Here is a 19,643-nt window from a genome sequence, read left to right on the forward strand (position 1 = left end):
TAGCTTTCTAAATGAAAGATGACCTTTCAAAGACTACCTGGCTTTAATATTATAGATTTTTTTTGCTGTCATCAGTTTGTCATGTTGGATATATTAGCACTGGGTGGTCGTTCTTAAATGCTTAACAACAACAAAGTTCTGAGGAGCCTTTATTTTCAAAAGGGGTGGTCTGAAGTGTTTTGTACATTGTATTTAAATTTGCCAGACTGGAAAATCTAGACTTAACCTGCCAGATTTAATACAATACATTTTCTGGCATAGCATGGTCAGGCCTTATTTAAGCAGCAAAGGTCCAAAATACTGTCAGGCCTCCCAAGTTGCATTGCATTTTGATGCAGCTTGCCTCAATTTTGTGACAAAAATAAATAATATGGAAGTGGATTAAAACATATAAAGTCCAAGGTGTGCATTTTCTGTAGAAAGTACCTGATTGTTTTTGAGGTAACATAAATCTGTTTCAAATATATTAAACTGTAGATGCTTGAGTGAGCAGGATCCTGCTGAAAGGCTGAGGTTCTCCTATCCCATGGAGTACGTGCAGGCTTTTGTTTGGCTCTGTGATTTTTGGGATGAGGGAAATAGACGTTTTTCTCTACTTAAGCCATAGACACACTGAAATTTGGCATCAAATAGTTTATCTCGCCTGCTCCCTTTAAATCAGGGAACTTCTACTTGCAGCATGGCTTTAGATGAGGTATGTTTGTATTCCTTTGAGCTAGTGGAGAGATTGGAGAGAGCTAACACTGCTGCAGGTGTTCTGAAGTTCTCAGTTCTGTTTTGTAAGCCCTAAAGTGCTTTTTATCTTTCTTTCCTGGAATTCCAGAGTTTCTGCACTTTAATGGTTTTTTCTGTCCATCCATTTTTTTCTCCCACCCTTTTCTCTCCCTTATCAAAACCATTTTTCTTAGGAGGTTGAAGCACTTTTCAAAGGAGATAATTTACCTAAGTTTATCAACTGTGAGTTTGCCTATAATGACAATTGGTTCATCACATTTGAATCGGAAGCTGATGCACAGCAGGTAACACTATATTTTAGAATATGACAGTAAACAAGGGTGGGATGAGGGTAGATTTGGTGGGTCATAAACTGTGTGACAAATGTGTAACAATTTAAAAAGAAAAACACCCAAACCTCTAAAACCAGTAATGCTTCCCCTTAGCTTATATTCAGTTATCAGTACTGTTAAACATAACCCTGTAAGGGTTTTATCTTGTTTCACATATCTTGGCTTCCTGGCCAAAGCCGTAATTTTTTGTGTGAAGAACATTGATATTTTGGATGGCACACTGAAATGCTTTAATAGTAAGAATTAAAATCTTGTTTTAATGTTACCGAAACACTTCTGTGATGATAAATCTTGCCGAATACAGATTACATATGAGGGTTTTCTTTAGTCTAATGTTAGCAGACACTTCAAGAATTATCGTTAGGCTTAGCCTGTCAAAACTTAAGTTTCCTTTGTTTAAATTATATTTGACAAATTTTGTAATTACTTTTTTAAAGGCTTACAGATATCTTAGAGAAGAAGTGAAAACTTTCCAAGGAAAACCAATTAAGGTAAATAGATCTTTATGGGTTTTGGGGGGCATGTGTGTATGTGTTCTGGTTTTTGTGGGCTCACTGTCTTTTCTAATATAAATTTAAGTGGTGTAATCTCAGCAGCCATTTGACCTGGAGATGGGGTTTGAAATGTAGCACATGCCATTTTACTTCTCCTTTTCCTCCTTTCTGGCAGTGGTATATCCATTCCAGCATCAGGCCAGCAGGGAAGCATTCAGCTGTTCCTGCCTTTCTTGAAGGAGAAAACAGTGACTGACAAGTGTCCAGTAAAAGTTTTGAGAGCTGCTAGTTTGAACTATCTTGATTTTATTTGAAAGGCTGCTGTAATAAATGTAATCTCCTTTGCAGGCAAGGATAAAAGCAAAGGCAATAGCTATAAACACATTTTTGCCAAAGAATGGATATAGACCTCTGGATATGAACCTCTACACGCAGCAGCGTTACACAACATCCTTTTACTTACCTCCAGTATACAGCCCCCATCAGCAGTTTCCATTGTACAGCTTAATTGGCCCCCAGACCTGGTCAGCCACGCACAGCTACCTTGACCCTTCATTGGTGAGTCTTGTGATTATGAAGCAGTTGCATTCTTTTCAAAGTTGGTATTATTTTCTTATCAAGTCCTGGTGTGTAGGAAGCATATGTATCCTGAAAATGGGAGTTTAAGATTCTGATTCTTCTTCAAAATTCTTCCCATGGTGTACAAGTTTACTTATTTGAAAACAGCATCTGGTCTAGATTGCAGTGGGATTCTCTCTACCTTTTAATTTTTGAGGCAGTTCCTTAGTAAAGATTATTAATTAACCATTACCAAAAGAAATCTTTACTAAAGACTTATTTTAGTTATGGTTAAAAGCCTCTTTAGAAATTCACGTACATATTCTGAAGATCTAATACCAGAAAAAGTAATTCTGATATGTATTGAATAAACTTAATGAAATCCAATAAATAAGAATAACTTATTTTCCTGCTGGAAGAACAAGATACTAAGTTCTAGGTTAACATGCTGAATTACCCTATTTGGCATGTTCTTCAAGAAAAATATTTTCTGTGCAAAAATAACATCTTTTTTGGCAATAAAAATTACTTTTGCTAATAAAAGAAATAATTCACTTTTAAATGGCTTATTGTAAAAAAAATTCTTAAAGGTGCTATTGGTAGAGCTAGGGTGGTAGCAGTAAGTCCTTATATACTCTAATGGGACATCCGCTGCATCCTGCAGCGTTGCTTCCATCTTCTCCTCCATTGTGACAGTCCCATCAGAATTACCTTGGCCCCTTTCAGTCTGCCTTTGTTATACTACAAAACCTAATATGAGAATAGTTTTCTGTAATGACTGGGAGACTAAGGTTGTCTTATGTGGAACCTCTTTCTCCCCTCTGTAGATGCCTCTTTACTTGCAGCTAAAAAAACTTAGGGTAGCAGTGCTCAAAATTAGAACCTTTTTAGAGGTTTTTTGGCAGAGGATTAAAGTGTCCTTAAACAAACTTGACCAAACTTCCTGTGTACTGAACAGCAAGCTAATTAAAAAGTTGGTGTGCTAAACACTGCATGCAGAGGGAAGGTAGCCAGAGCACTTGCAGTGGAAGGCTTTTTAAGGGAGAAAGAATGCAGAGGAAACAAGGTAGCATAGTGAACAATGTTATTCCAGGAGAAAGCCACCTTATTAAGCAGCAATGAATGTGATAAACTAAGACTGACTGTTGCACAGTCTTGCTGTGGTTTAGTAAAGTAGTTGGACGGCACTGGTGTAGAAGACATAGACTAATTGGCTACAGGTTCAAGCACAGCATAGTGTGTATCTGCCTTATGTCATCCTGGAACTCTTTGTATTCCAGAAAGCTTTCTAGTCCTGGCCTTTGGGGGGAAGATGGTACAAGTTTGCCAGCATTAAAGATCTCATACCTTTCTTAGTAAAAACAGAAAATTACCTGGTAGAGCTTTGCCTCACGCTGTGTTGCAGCGTATTGTCACTGGTTAGCTGCATTTTGTGTGCATTAATGTAGTATGATGTTTCTTGACCCTTTTATAAGAGCTATATTTAAATAGAAGTTACTTGTGAGGAGAACAGGAAGCATGAGGAACAATGACACAGGAATAATTTTCATGACAGGGTTGCAGTTTGCATGTAGAGACTTGTGTGCAAATATAGCTGAAGTTTCTCTCCCCTTCTGCTTTGGCATAAACACTAACACTGCTTTGTCTGATTTTCTAATTTGAGATTAAATATACCCACTAGTGTAGGCACACAGTTTTAGTTCTGAAACTAGAATATGGCAACACATGTTCTCAAAACTCTAAAACTACCTACTTCAAGTACTTAACAGTATTTGAAGAAAGATCTAGTTTGTCCTGCTTGTAAAAAAGAAAGAAAAAAAATTATGTGGAGAAAGTGAATCGAAGCTTTTGGTATTATTGGCAAATTAAAATTACATTTTTCCCTCCAAAAAGATCACTCATCCTTATAAAGAAAGAAGGGGCGAATATTGCCAGTGTCCCTCTAAGCACTGAATTAAACTTGTTTTCCTTTATGTTCAATGTCTCTTCACTGTTCAGGTTCATAGTGGCTTACTAGCTTTGATTTGAATTTTACAGTGTTCAAGTTGCAACTATTAAAGCAGAAAGCACTTCAAAGCAGTGTTTTGATGGAACTTTCTTCCTAAAATAGCTTTATTAAACTCCTAATGGCCTATTTTTGGAGTCTGAGGTAGCATTTGCTGTCATGTGTGCTAGATTAGGCTAACAGTAGTTTGACATGACAGCTTTGGTATTAAATTTTATTTTTCATTGATTAATGATTTAACGTTTGCAAGAAAGGTTAGACAAGCTTAAAGATACCTTTGTAGGAAACAGTCTTAGTCCCAGCTGTTACTTACCATTTAATTAAGTGTAGAGAGTGTGCTACATAGAAGTCTTACTGTTCTGTGTTTTAGCTCTTTTCGGGGAAGATGACAAGCAAGCATTTGCTGTTACTAATAATAACACTTCTTAGATGAAACTCATACATACATATAAAAGAAAAGTGTGCTAGTGAGGTTGGAGAGATTATTATGAACATGCTTCAGATTTTGAGATAACTGCTTAATACAAACATTGATATGAACCCACCCCAAAAAATCTCTTGCTAATGTTGCTTCCTTGGGCAACAAGACAGTCATTCACATGTAGAATAAGGTGGTCAGATCTGAAAAGAATCAGAGGTCCACTTAACATCCACTTATTCTCTAGGTTTTATTTAGGTGTCATGTGGAAGATAAGAAGAATGAGGAACTAAAAAGAAATTATTGTTTTAGGGAGGGATTCACATATAAGAAACAATTTCAGGCTGTGTAGGTTAGACTTTCTGATGAAGTATCTCTGTACTCTGAAGCCATGCCTAGTATGGTGTGAAATAGAAGGAGCATTACTTAAGTTACAGCTAAGAATTTTGACTTGTTTGTCAATCCTTTTAACAAATTATCAGAACTTGCATATGTGTAGTGGCTGTGTTCTCAAAAAGCAGCATTTTGTAAGTTGGCTACAAGGCACTGGACAAATGCTCTATTGCTGTTTGAGCCAATCTTTTAAGTACTGCCCTGGGTAGAATGACATAAAATACGAGGTTAAATAAAAATAGCACTCTGTTTGTTTATAATTATAAGCATGCAATATATCCTTTAGGTAACACCATTTCCAAATACTGGATTTATCAATGGGTTCACATCTCCAACCTTCAAGCCTGCTGCTTCTCCATTGACTACACTCAGACAATATCCTCCCAGGAACAGGCAAGTTGAACTATCTTTTAACAATATACATGCTCTTATCTGGCATGTGGGGTTTTAATCTGTTTTAGTGAAATTGAACCTGGTGCAAGGTTAAGTGAGGCCAAAGGGCAGACGGTGCTGTTACTGTTAGTGGATGTACTGTTTCTAAATGTAAATGGACTGTCTGAAAGCTGAGAACTTGTCTGTTCAGTGATTTAGGGCATTTAGATGAAATATTCTGAATGATGGCATGTGATCAGCAGGAATATTCATATAGTATTTTCAGTTTAAGTAGTTTTTAGTAAAGACATAGTTGAAAAATAGATAGTGAAAAAGGTTAATTTTGATAATTCACATGCCCTGTTAAAATGAATATTTACCATTCTTTTAAAAGAAATATGTAATAAAGTACTAAAGGTCTTGCTGCTTCTGAAATCTGTGTGTAGTCCTGGGCCTCAGAAGATCTCTCATAGTACGTATGTTGAAATGACTTTTGAATTTGTAGGAATCCTAGCAAGTCTCATATACGACATACAATACCCAGTGCAGAAAGGGGACCTGGGCTTCTAGACAGTCCTACAATATTCAACTTTTCTGCTGATCGTTTAATCAATGGCGTCAGGAGTCCACAGACGCGGCAGCCGGGACAAAACAGGACACGGATGCAGAATGCTACTACGAGTTACACCAAGAGGGAAGTAGGAACTGGACGGATGGAACAGACCAGCGTTGATTCCTCTCCTGGATTAGGTAGAGGAAGGTGAGTGTACTCTGTAGTTGTCCTCTGAAATACCTGGTATTGCTGCTTCTAAACTACTACTTTTACTAAAGAGATATGGTGCTAGTACTGTTCTCATTACTGTTTAAACTTAGACTGTCTTCAAAGTTAAAATCTTGCAACGTACTTCAGAGAAAGTGCTAAATATAGAACAAATGCAGAGTGGACTTGCATGTTTTCCTACCAAATGAAAATCATTAATGGCAACTGATGAACAATTTACAGCTGTAAGAGCTAATCCTGTATCCTTTCTTTATATTGTAGGAAATTTTTTGTGTAAGCAGTTCTGCTTGTTCCATTGTTCAGCAGTGTACAATGTACAGTGTACAGCGCCTGAACCTGTACTAGCAGTGCTCGTTATTTTTTTCAGTTGAAAGATCAGAATTTTGCCCAAATTAAACATTGCAACTGCAAAGATGGTGGATTGGTATGGAGGGAGGAAAAAGGATTGCATGCAACTAAGAAAACTATTGTTATGCAGTTTAAAAAATCAGCCAAACAAAAAATACCTGGGGAGCTGAAAATTGGTGGCACCAATATTAATGTGAGAAGGCTTATTTTGGAATTTCTTAAAATACTTTATAGTTCTATTAAGTGCTTTATAAAAGTACTGTGCAGCTTTTTTTAATGATGGCTGTGTTTGTGTCCCCAAGTAAATCACATTTTGAGTGACTTACTGAATGGAAGGATAAGTCAAGTCCTTTGCAGATGATCCTGTATTAGGCTTGTATTGTATCATTGCAAAACTAAGTGGGGATTTTGTGCAAGGATTGTAATGCTTTCCTAAATCTAATTTGCCAAATTGTGTTCTAACTAGTGGATGAAAGTATGATTAAGGATGTAGGAAACAAGATTGCTCAAATTATAGACTACAAAAATGTACTGGAATAGTCAGTACCTAGATTTATATTCTGATGCTTTGGTATTGAATGCATTTAGAACATTAAAAGTCAAACAGAAAACTTAGAAAATATATTGAAACGGTTAGAAGGCATTGCGAATTCTAAACTGCTGCTTGGAGGGGGTTACCTGAAACAGGGCTGGGGGAGAAGTACTGAAAATATTTTGGAGGGGCTTTACCTGAACTCAAAATGGTTACTCATATTTCAAGAGTTATAGGTATCAAAATAGACTAAACCACTTTGGATATTGAAAGGTTTTTGTCTAAGCCTTATATGAAATTGGCACTGAGATGCTTTTAACATGGGAATTGTTTGTAACTGGTGTATTCTTGTGCTGACTTATATAAGATCTGTACCTTTGTTTTAATGAGAGCTTGCTAGAAATTTTTCCCAAAAACATTTTTTAATCTGTCTAGAATGAAGATAGATAAAATAGCAACTTGAATTCGTTTCTCTTGCTTTCACCAACTATCTTCCATTCGTTTATAGACAAAGTTCTGATAACTGCTTTCTCTTCTTTAGGAAAAACTCATATGGCTACCGAAAGAAAAGGGAGGACAAGTTTACAGTGAGTGTTCATGATTGTATTCATCTGTAATAAAAGTAGGGTAACAAGGCAATAGTATGGATATTATGTGGAGTAGCAGGTGAGAAGCTATTGCACAAGCAATTGTATGTCACAGTTGACTAAAGACAGCAACTTACTAGATTCACATGAGTTTACTGCACTTGGGTATCAGAGAAGATTGTCCAAAAATGCAGAAGTCAGGAAAAATTTAAAATTATTCTTTTATAGTAGCAAAAAAATTCTGTCTTAGTGTTACTCTGTCAGCATGCAAGTGTTGACATTCAGGGAGAGCTAAATAGCTAAGGAAAAGATCAAAACACTTGATACTTGGTTATTGTTAATGTAGACATTGAAGAACATTTTGTAGATCCATGTGTCATAATGTATAGCTAAAATGTTAGTTATTAAGTGATCAGTTCTGTTCCTTAAATGCCTCTCCAAGTACCACTTGGTAAGGGTATACTAACACTATTGAAATATTGCAGTTTTGGTAAACTTAAATTCCAAGTGAATACTTAAATAGCCTTAATACTTGAAAAGGCTGGACTAGACATTGTGTAGAAGAAAGAAAATGTAAATTTTTTTGTAGGACTTAAGGCTTGATTTGATAAAACCAGACACTTCTCTGCAGTTCATTTTTGCCACGCATGACATGTTCATAAAGTTGAACCGGATTATTTCCTTATCTTACAATTGCAAAGGAATGCCACTGTGTGAGCCATAATGCTTTCTTAAAGGTCTGGAATCGTTGTATTTGTCGCCCCTGCTGTTGAGTAGCCTTATGGGACTTGGATAAAGGAGTATCGAGGTTTGGGAAGTGTAAAATGACAATTTTTCCCTTTGGTTGCTTTTAATTCTTGTCAAACTTCTCAGAGCTCAGTGAGATCAGATTGCATGTAGGATTCTCAATGCTTCTTTTGCCCTTTCAGAGCTGCTTGAATTTAGGTGGATGTTTTCCTATCAATATTTTTTCTGTCTTTGAAAGAACAAGGGAATGGTACAGGTTAGGTGTCTTAAGTTAGTGGCTGGAGTGAAAGGATTGCCTTGGACACTCTTACTGAGCCAGAGAGGTTCTTCTGACTCAGCTGGCTTTAAAGATTATTTTAACTTTGGATGTAAAACTGGTAGACTTGACTCTTGGAGACCCACAGTTCCCTTTTCTCAGCACCTGGCTTTAATGGCAGCCTGTGCAGCCAGGTTCCTTCTAGTCTTTTCAGGCCTGTGAATCTTTAGTCTGTACTGTCCAGTGATGCATTTTGAACAGAGGTGAGAGCTGCTGCACACCCACCACTGTGTACACTGGGAAGGAGCAGACTCTGAAGTGAAAGATTAGAATTTGACCCCTTTAGACTGTGGAAATAATTGAATTCAGGATCCTGTTTCTTGTGTGATGCTAAATATTGTACATAGGACATCACTACAACTGTTTGCATTTGAATTTGATTTGGTTTGCACTTTGATTTTTTTAAGGAAAAAATTATAGAATAGGCATGCTCTTATGAGAAAGCGCATGAACTTTTTGATCACATTGTGTCTGAGGCTAGACGTAAGCCTGTTACTCAACTTGCCATAGCAAGTTGACTTGATTAATTTTATGCAGTTGGCAGCTTAAAATCCATTTAAGTCATCCCTAGTCTCACTAATTTAAGATGTTAATGCTGTTTGTCTCTTAATATGTTGGGTTTTTTAGGATTCATCTGTAAACTTAATGTTTGTAACAAATATAAAAGCGTTATCTATTGCAGGACTTTGGTCCCATTTAAGAAAACTAAGTGCTCTGACTTGAAGAACTGTTCTTAAAAACAAACAAAAAAGGGATGGGTGTTGTTCCTCTTGTAGTTTGAGCTGGATAAGTGTAGCCTCTTTCCATGACCCTTTGACAGGCCATCTGACTTCTATTTTTGGAGATTTGCAGCTTCCATTGCTGTAGCGCTCTTAAACTGTGTTCTGGGGGGTAACGCTGGGTCAGTAGCAGTCCTAGGAGCTGCAGTTGCTCATGCCTCTATTTATTCTGTTCCTACTTCCCCCAACACACACTTCTTTTGACATAAACTCTAGTTTGTGAAAAGACCTTGAGGGTGATTTCGTATCTATTGCTCTTCATAAGAAGGAAGGGGAAAAAACAGTAAGTAATGCAACATCTTTCTGTCCAGAAGCCTCGTGCTTGAATTCAGACCATCTTGGCTATATACCCATAAATATTTTCCTTTTCAAAATAGGAATAGTCTCAAAGACTGCGTTGCATTTGGGATTCTGCAGCAGAGATCATCTTAGCACAGGCCTGAGCACAGTCATGAAAGAGTTACTACTTTGTTTACGTGATGCAGATTAAGTTAGTGGGTAACTTCAGCTACAGCATGTTACAAAAGGAATTTTATTTTTTTGTGTAAATGGATTGTAAAGCTAAATTCTTTAGAAGTAGTCCTCACAAGTGATCTTTAACTGTGGCACTCAACTCCTGAACTGCTGTCTGTAGGGCAAAATAGCTGCGTTTAGCCCATTGATGTGTGTTTGCCTAGGACATTGTTTTTCTTAGATTTAGTTAGAAAAATTCTCCCTGTTTCACAAATAGTTTTGACATTTGTCTTTGCATTTTTATGAAGTGACCATATAAATCCATATTAATATGATGAAAATTGCTGTTGTCTGCAATATTTGCCATAAATGCAATACGTTGTTGTTTCTTCATATATCTGAACATGATATGAGATTCTTGACTCTTTAATTTAGAATGTTAACAATGGCACATAAATGGGCTTTGTATTTTCACTATATCGTGATATCTAATCCGGTCTGTTTTCCTTTCTATGTCAGTGTCCATCCTGAAGGAAGGGTCAGCGGGAAGACTTTTTTTACTATACCAGTATCACTAAAGCTTATGTGACCTTTTTAAGGATGCTTATGCCATCCCATTTCAATAATAGTTAAATATTTTAAGGTACCAGTGTGAAATGAAAGCCTCTATTCCTTGATACTGTGTGGGTTTTTTTGGGAAGCAGGATGGAGGAGGTCTCTCTAGGTCTTCACTGTTATAAATGAAATGTGAAATAGTGTAGTCTCTCAAGTCTGTCTTTTCTGTCATCCAGTGCAGTAACCTCTACCTGTTATTTCTATTCCAGAGAGGCCAAACGCAGTCTCCACCACCCCCGAAACCTCCATCTCCTAGCTTTGAATTGGGTTTATCTAGCTTTCCTCCATTACCCGGGGCTGCTGGCAATTTAAAGACCGAAGACCTTTTTGAAAACAGACTGTCCAGTGTGGTAATAGGAACATCAAAAGAAAGAGTGAGTAGCCAGTGTTTGTTGGGAAAACAGAATTGCATACCTCTTGTTTTCAGATTCGATGGCTTATACATAGAAAAAAAACTTGTGGTTTTACATGGGTTGTAAGAAATGCTTTTTTAAAACAGCTGTCAAATGATGTGCTGCTGTCTTCACTTGTATCTTAGAATTTGTTGGATGTTCTCTTTGAAATGGTTCGGAATATGAACACCAGTATAAGTAGATGTTAATAACAGAGATTAGAAAATATGCTCTGTGCTGTTCATGATACTCAGGTGAAAAATATGTGATAATTTTTTCCTCCTGTTTGAAAGTCAAACTTTGGAGTTGTATATAAAACACTTTAAAGTGACAAAGACAAACGTTTAAGCACTGAAATATAAAGAAGCTGCCTACGTAATCTCAGTACGCTAGGCATCATGGCTGGAACAAGAACTGTTACCAAACCCAGCTGGATCCCAGCGTTCTTGTCATATATTGCTTGGGAAGATAAAAATATACCAGAATGATTTGGCAACCACTGCTTTCTAGATGTAGTAGAGATGCAGTTGAAAATTAATGTTCAGTAGCTGTTCATAGATTTCATTCTTAGAACTGTCTCTACCATGCCATCTGTGAGTGATGCTATGTTCTCCTCTATCAAGAGTCATGTAACCCTGTGTACTGTGGAACAGTCTAGGCTATAGAAGTCTGTATTGGCTTTTTTGCTAGCTTTAATGTTAACTTGTGTTTTTTCCAGCTGTACCACAACTGAAGAAGTTAACCCCTGAATATAGCAGTGCAAAGCAGCCTGAGGAAACACCAAAATCTCTCTTGTGTCCATATCTAAAACCAGTGTGTTGCAGAAGTGTTTTCAGGGGTGTTTGTTGGTAAAGGCAAGAGGAAGCAACAGGGCAGCCTGCACCCGAAGCAGTGATTGCACAGACAAACCATCTATTCTGCCTCCTACAAGTGGTAATAGGGACAACTACACTCCAGGATTGCATTTAGGGAGAATGTGCAGGACAGTGCCATGATGAGAGCAGTGTTTAACTATCAGCCAGTACTCCAGATTGTAGTCTGTTCTTGGCCATTGATCTATTTTTAAAGTATTGTACCTCTATTATTTCTGAAGTGGTTTTTGGCTATTGTATATCAAGTTTTAAATACAATTCCAGCACTTGCTATTGATGTTGCAGCTGAAAACCCATTGCCTCTCCCATTACAAATCTGGTACTTGCTTTGCACTGTACTTAATGTAAAGAACTTCCATTTCTCCCCTGTAGAGGCAGGTTTAATATCAGTCAGGCACTGAGGTTTTATGATCATGCAAAACACTGTCACATTAAAAAGTTTCCTTTGATTCCCAATTTCTTTTTCTGGCTTGGATACATTAGGCTGTACCATTGTGTGGAAGGAAGGGATCGCATTATCTTTCCTTGCTGGCGTTAATACAGAATAAGATGACAGCAACTGGCTCGGAAGAGCGATTGTGTGTTCTACAAAGGTGTTGGAGTTAACATTAGAATCTTGCCATTGTGTACAGGCTGCTTTTTGCCTTGATCTCAATATTTTTTCATGTCACCTGATGTAGAGTTACACAGTGCTAGGCTTGTTTTATGGATGGGCAAGTCTGGTGTACAGAACCTGAGTGAACTGAAGTTCTGTAACTTGCAACAGTTGTTATCCATATCTTCATGTTCTTTGCTTTGTGGTGCTCTTCTAGATGTAGCTCTGGGGAGTGGCAGGTGTTAATCATCCTGCATTTTCTAACTGGGAAACTACAGTGCTGCCAGATCAGGGGCTGAGTCTTCTAGCCTAGGAACAGCACTTGCATGTCTCCTTGACTTGAAGCTATTCAAACTTAACCATGTACCTACAAGTTTTGATGCGCTTGGGCCAGAATGCTCAGCAACATGCAATTTCAAGCCTTTGTGCACACTATTATAGTGAGTAAAACTGTAGAAGCTGTTATTTCTAAACATCCACCTTTTACAGTTTTACTTTGAGTAAAACTAGGTTTAGGTCTAGTACATAATGTATGCTGCCTGATTTAAAACAGTGTCATCAAATACCATTTTCCTTTCTAACAGTGACCAGAGTCTCATGTTTTTTGACTTTTTGAATGGTGCCTGGACTGGTGGAAAGGGGTGGCTGTGGTGTTCCTTCTGTGCTTGTGTTCACCCATTGCTTTCCCTTCTGCTTACCAGAATCTGTTCTGGTTTGAGTCGGGCACATCAGAAGCAATACAAAGAACATAACACTTGCTATAACCATTTTGTTTGTTTTAAATGTCAGAAATACATTTTTCAAGATACAAAGTCTTACTTCTCTGGTCTTGTGACAATTTAGTCATGCATGTATCTTGAACCTATTTGCCCTTTATCTGGAAGTACAGTATCACTTGTCACTAGCAGAATTCTGAGGGCTATGGTAAAAGCCTTATTACCTTGGTAGCACATCACCCTATAGCGTAAGAAAGGGACTTTTAAATGATGGTCAAATGCTAGTTTGCAAAACCTTTTTTTAAGGTTAGGTGGTTTTAGCATCAGCTATTGGGATGATGCAGAGTTAGAGCTTTGAATAAGACAGTTCTTAGTGCCTAACTCTAGGAGACTTTTGTCTTAACAGGCTAACTATGGTTATGTGAACAGGCACAAAGCCTACTTTGTCACCAGCAGGTGCAACATTCCAGGTTGAAAGAAGTGATTTTTGTCATCCAAATGTGTCCCAAAGGGAACTAAGATTCCATTTTTTTGGGAAAGAGCCACAGTGTGTGACTGACTTATTTGTCTTTCTAAATAATTGTAAAGGAAAAAACTTATTTGTTACAATACATATTGGATCCTTCTGTATCTTTCTGTAGTTAATTTACCCTTATAAATCAACTTGTAAACTGTTTCCTGATTGTGTTAATTTTCAGACAAACCATATTAATTGGATATTATGATTTTCCTTCTGTGCCTTTTTTCCGCCTTCAGAACATTAATGTAGATGCAAGTACAAACACTATTCCATCGGGAATTCCTCGAGAGCCGTTGTTGCCAGTTTCTTCTACATTGCCCAGGACGTTTGAAAGGTCTCCTTCACCGTCCCAGTCTTCTGAGTAAGCACTTAATTACACGGTTATAATTATTCTGCTCTGAATCATTTTTGCATTTTCTGTCATGAGAAGGCTAGGTGGAACACTGTAAATAGCTATTAAAATCTTAATGAAAGAAATAATATTTTGTTCTATATTGTACTTGTAGTAAAGGCAATAAAGCTTAATTTCTGAACAATATCATAATAGTGATTCAGTAATAATAGTCATTTGGCAGACAAAAGTTTAGTGTTGTGTTTTAGTCTCTGCAAGTATTTAAAAGTTTAATGAATACCTTACTGTCTTGTATTTAGATAACTTTGAAGCATAGAAATTTAACCCACAATCCTGTGGGCAGTACCGTTGTCCATACAATAAAGTAAGTTTTCAGCAAGACTTTAATTGGAACCTGCAAATCAAATTGAGGTGTTTCAGTAAAAGCAGTAAGATAACCGAATAACCTGCAATTTGTGACATTCTGATAGCATTTGGTAGTATAGAGTTCCACAGGAACATATTTGATAGCATTTTTAAATGTAATGCTAGTCATAATGTGCTAGGCAAATCATAGCTATAACTTAGATGAAGTTTTAGACCCATTATTAGATCATTCATCTGTCCTGAAGTTTCGCTTTTCATGAGCCTTGCTTCCTGCTGGATGCTTACAGGGACTCCAAGGTTGTGGATAAACAGCAGAGAGACACACAGAGTACAGAACGGCTTTCTTCTTCCACACTCAGTACTGCATGTAAATCGGTACAAGTCAATGGGGCTGCCATAGTAAGTGACCTTATTACTTCACTTTCTCTTAATGATCCAGTTTGATGCATTTAACAGTATTGCTTCCATTGCTACCCTGTGTTGCTTAATCATGTGAGCCCAGCATCATTAAATTTGCGTGTTGGTGGCCTCATGATTACTTTCATGATACAATTATGCAATTAACAGTGCAAAAGTGTTCAAGATAACTTGGTGAATGATGGGTCTTATCTGAATTCACTTCTTGGTAGTATCCTTGAGGTAGAAGCATTAATACATACATTGATATTTAAACCAGCGGATTCATCATCTTTCAGCTGTTTCAGAGTTTGTTTAAATCAGAAGTATTTTGCCCTATCACAGTGCTCCATTTTTCTGGCATACTGTTTCACATTTTACCTTGTCTTGAACCTTACTGTCCATACGGCTTCTGTAAACTTCATACTCGAGCCCTCGTCTGCCTATTTTAGTGCAGCAGTCTTTTGGGATAAAGACTTTATCTTTTTTGTTCATAAAAGTACATGACTTTTTTTCTCAGGATACTTTATTTAACTCTGCCTTGTTTGCTTTTGATTTCACAGGAACTGCGAAAACCTAGTTATGCAGAAATTTGCCAGAGAACAACTAAGGATCCTCCTACATTGCAACCCCAGAAAGAACAGAAGCCAAACACTGTAGCATGTGGGAAAGAAGAAAGAAAGCCCACAGAAACAATAGAGAAAAACAGAGAACCTCCTCCTGCAAAGTCGCATCCTGGACAACCCAAAGACCAGAGGAGACAGTCAGGACGCAGATCGTCCCCTCCAGCCGTTGGCAAACGCTTAAATAAAGAACAGAATACCCCTCCAAAATCTCCTCAGTGAAACTAACACCTGGGAGGGATTTGAGAAGAGGTCCGCTTCCCACAAATTAAACCCATGTTCCCACTAAGATACCTGAGAATGAGTTGCTGGTTAGGAGCTTGCAGTGATACTAGGCATATAACAATGCCTGCAAGTTATTTTTCTGTGAAATACTTTTTTTCCCCTCTTGAACAAACATTCTATTTTTCTGGATATTTCTGGATAGTTGTTCTAAACCTTACATTTAGGTTGGTGCTTAATTGGAGGTGAAGCTTAGTGTGATTTTTTTTCAAGATGTAAAATATTTGTCTTTAAAAAAATCAACTTTTTATTAAGCCTCTCTGTGGCTGTGTGAGTGCAAGCTCTGTATAGTGAGTTTTTTCTAAACCATTAAGCAGAAATATGCTGCTGCAATATTTTTAATAAACTGGTCTGCAAGTACATATCTAAAGTGTCCAAAAGACTGATCACGGCAGCTAGTGTGTAGAGTGCAAGGAAGTAGATATATTTTACAAATTAGTATGTGACCTTGAAGATTTTTTTATTGGGCTGCTGTACTAAGTGTCAGCAAATGAACTTGCACTTTTAGGTTAAGTGAGTAGTTGTTTCTAGCGTTTTTAAAAACTTAATCTTTTTTTTTGATGTTTTGCACACACAAAATGAATCCTACAGAGCACCATAGCAGTCTTTCTAAAATACTTCCTTTTTTGACTTACTGCAAGCAAGTAACCATCTTCTCACTCCAGAATAAAACTGATGTTATAATTTGCAAATACAAAGCACATTGTGAATAGAGAGAATTAAGTCTGTGAGCTTCTATGGTGGTGAAGCCTGTTAGTGGATGTTATCAGGAGAAGGCACTGTAGCCTTCTTGTGATAACCTTAGCTTCCCTGTGCTTGTAAGGGAGTTAACTGAGTCAGCGCTGTATGTTCTGGTTACCCCTGTGCTCTGTGTAGACTTTTTTTTTTAAAAAAACTCTGCCCCAAGTGCTCTTTGAAAGAGTTCATATCTTAGTCAGCCTTGTGTTGACGTCTTCCTGTAACTACAAGCATTGGCATATGGATTTAAATTTTTCAAGACGTGAGATAATGGTGTTTGTTTTGTGTGGTGGAGGAAGAGATCCCTGATACCTCTGGGATGAGGTTTCTCACACTTATTTACTTTCTGAAGGACAAGGATGCACTAAATTAGCAAGTTTCTAATAAAGTTGAATATAAATTATTTTTGTTTTAAAATGCCTAAAGTTTTTCTTTAAGTGTTTAAACTGCAGGAAGTTCAGACAAAACTCATTCCTGCTGACTATGACAGTACAGTTTATTCCACAAAAATGTTTATTTAAACAACTGATTTTTTTAAAGAATTGTTTCCATCCAATATTTAAAGACTTGAATTTTATTTAAACTTGAAAATGACTTTGCCTTAACTTTTGTACAAGACAGCTTAGAGTTAATGAGGTCTGACCCCGTGGAGGGTTAGCATGAGTGGAATACAGAATTACTCAGTTACAGTATGTATCTATTGTCACTGGTCTTACTGGGTAAACATACTGTAGTACAGGAACTAGCAGCAGTTTTTGTAATATACCTTAAAGATCTTAAACAGTTGATCTTTTTCAGATTGTTGAAAAACCTGTAAATGCAAATAGTCAATACTGTATTAAATATGTGCACTTGGAAGTGTGTGCTTTGCTTGTACAGTTGTAAATAATCAGAACATATAAAAAGGTACCCTAAAGAAAAAATCTGATAAAAATTATTGATATTATAAATGTTGCTGTTGAGCTGGATGTAGATAAACTAAATGTTGTGGTTTGAATATTACTTTAATTTGTTGTTTTTTCTTTTTCTTATTTTATTCTGGTGTGCTGAACTGACTCTGCCTCTTCACTGCAAAAGGGAAATGGAACGGAAGTCTTATTTGAAAGCCCTCAAACGTTTTCCTAAGTCCCTCTAAAAACAAGTGATTTAACCAATTCAGAAGTGTTCTGCAATGTAAATAGTGAATTTCAGCAGTCAAGCTGTAATTTTAAGTCATTAATAAAATCAAATTTAATTGGAAAAAACCTTTAGACTGCTACAAAAATATACACTGAAGCTTACTTGTCTGCTTTCAAGAATATCAGTGCTTTCCTTAGTGTATGATTCCTAGAACTGTAAAGTAACTATAGAAGTTGACTCCTGAAAAATTTCCTGTTACAAGCATCAATTGGTAACCAGTTGGCCTTTTGAATCCAGCCTGTTGTATGCTGCAGAATTGGTCAAAATAGGGCATGCTGGAATCCTTGATTTTTCTTGTTTAAAAAGCACACTTTGTGAATGCTGTGGGAGGAGATAGGACTTGACAACATCACCAAAACTGCTCAGTTGGTCTGTCATTGGATTTCTAAAATGCTTCTCCTTTCCCCAGTGGCAGTGAAAACGGTAGCTGGAGTTGTGTATGGTTTAGGCCAGCTGTATGATTCCTTTTGTTTGTCTGCTGCAAGTGAAAGGCTTACCAGCTGCGAACAATCGCAAGTGGTTCCTTACAGCGACTGTGTACAGCTAGTCATAATGCTCGACTGGTACCTAAGGTAATATATTGAGACCAGCGGGATGTGTTGTGCTGTTCTAATGTATTCTGCTGCCATTTGTGCTAGGTCAATACACTGTAATTACTGCTTACCCAGCAACAGTCTGTTGCATCGAAAGTTTAAACCTTCCTCTGATGTGGTTTTTATAGCTTTTTTTAAAAAAGAAGAAAGTGACATGCCAAATAGCTGTGTAATATACAACTTATCCTTACTGCATTTTACTTTGAGATTATTTTTTTCCACTCGGTGACAAAATGGAGTTTTCAGAGTAGAGTTGTGAAGTTGCATGCAGACTGTTGCTACGATACATAGCAAGATTGAAATGCGGCTTTTAAAATAAAAAACCTTTCAAAAGCAGTAGCTGAGATTAAAGGTTCAGGGTTACAGTAATTAAAATTGGCATTTCACCTTGTAGGACTGTGGTGATGCTTTTCATTTTGAAAACAAGACAAATGGGATCTAAGACTCTTCCAGGAATTTAAAAAAACAAAAAAACAACAAAGGTTGCTTTTAAAACTTAGTGTTGTTTCAGATCACTTCCCCCTGTGACGCTTCATTTGCCACTTAGAAATCTGTGAACAGTGGCAATTCTTTTATGTTGCTGCATTATCCTTCAGAGACTTCAGCAGCTGGCATAGAAAAGTCCTTGCCTGAGTGTGGTGCAGTGTATCTCGAGCAACAGCTGACTGTAATGGTGCATCCCTATCTCTGTATCTCCTTCAGCTAGCTACAGGTAGGGATTTTTATGTGCTTTGTAACCTATTACACTAATCGCAGCAGACAATCGAAGATTTCTAAGGAGACCTAACAGCTGCCAATTCATGAAATAGAAGTGTAATATGGGAGCCTTCTCGAGGGTTTTTGTTTTTGTTCTTCTTCCATTAAGACTGGAATCAAGCTTACATGTAAACTATCAGTAATTTAAGTTTCCTTTTGTGTCATAAAATGTAAAACTGTCTAATTTGAAAAAATATGTAGGTTATGAAAAATAAAGATTTAGGCACTGTTGAATTCCTGATTTTTTTTAATTAAACCTTTCTTTAGTAGTGTTTTTCATTACCTTTTGTCTTTTGCTCCCATTTTTGGAAATTGTATATTTCTAATTTTGTGTAAAAAATCTTTGCTTGCTTTACTGGTCAGCACAGCTGTTGTAACCATCACCTAAGGCTATGCAGCAGCAAGAACACCTATGATATAGCTCTGAAGGCAGCAGTATCTATCTCTCTATTAGGTAACTATGACTTGTTAACTTTAAAACAAAAAAGCTGATGTGATGTTTTGTTTACTACAGGTTATCATCTTCATTAGTGGTTTTCTCGAATTATTAGATAAGGTGTTGGCTTGGTCTTAAACATGGGTTTTAACATTTAGGATAGTGCTTTGGTTGTAGGGCTCTTGAATCCGGACGTGTCCAGGGATTATTTTTGGCTTTGGTTTTAGAGTTTATCCTGGTGGTGCCTCTAGGAAAGAGTGGCTTCTGGGATATCCTCCCTCAAAGTAAAAGACCTATTTTGGATAATACTTGAAACCCTTTTTTTTTTTTAGGTTTGTCTCTCATTCAGCTAAATCTGACCA

At 37.1% G+C, this 19,643-nt stretch overlaps 1 protein-coding gene across 3 annotated transcripts in view; it reads left to right on the top strand.

The window, feature by feature from the left end:
- LARP4B (La ribonucleoprotein 4B) overlaps positions 1-19,092 on the top strand; it is a 56,503-nt gene extending 37,411 nt beyond the window's left edge. For 2 of the 3 annotated variants that reach the window (XM_054815475.1, XM_054815473.1), the window contains 10 exons: positions 909-1,019; positions 1,505-1,558; positions 1,910-2,119; positions 5,222-5,328; positions 5,813-6,067; positions 7,510-7,555; positions 10,675-10,839; positions 13,797-13,921; positions 14,566-14,677; positions 15,238-19,092. In XM_054815475.1, the coding sequence (XP_054671450.1) occupies positions 909-1,019; positions 1,505-1,558; positions 1,910-2,119; positions 5,222-5,328; positions 5,813-6,067; positions 7,510-7,555; positions 10,675-10,839; positions 13,797-13,921; positions 14,566-14,677; positions 15,238-15,519 (1,467 nt within the window). In that variant the 3' untranslated portion in view covers positions 15,520-19,092. The remainder of the gene's footprint in view (positions 1-908; positions 1,020-1,504; positions 1,559-1,909; positions 2,120-5,221; positions 5,329-5,812; positions 6,068-7,509; positions 7,556-10,674; positions 10,840-13,796; positions 13,922-14,565; positions 14,678-15,237) is intronic. The other variant, XM_054815474.1, reaches the window with a different exon arrangement.
- The last annotated feature ends 551 nt before the right edge of the window (positions 19,093-19,643 follow it).

Source organism: Grus americana, chromosome 2, assembly GCF_028858705.1.
Source record: "Grus americana isolate bGruAme1 chromosome 2, bGruAme1.mat, whole genome shotgun sequence".
NCBI classification, from domain to species: Eukaryota; Metazoa; Chordata; class Aves; order Gruiformes; family Gruidae; genus Grus; species Grus americana.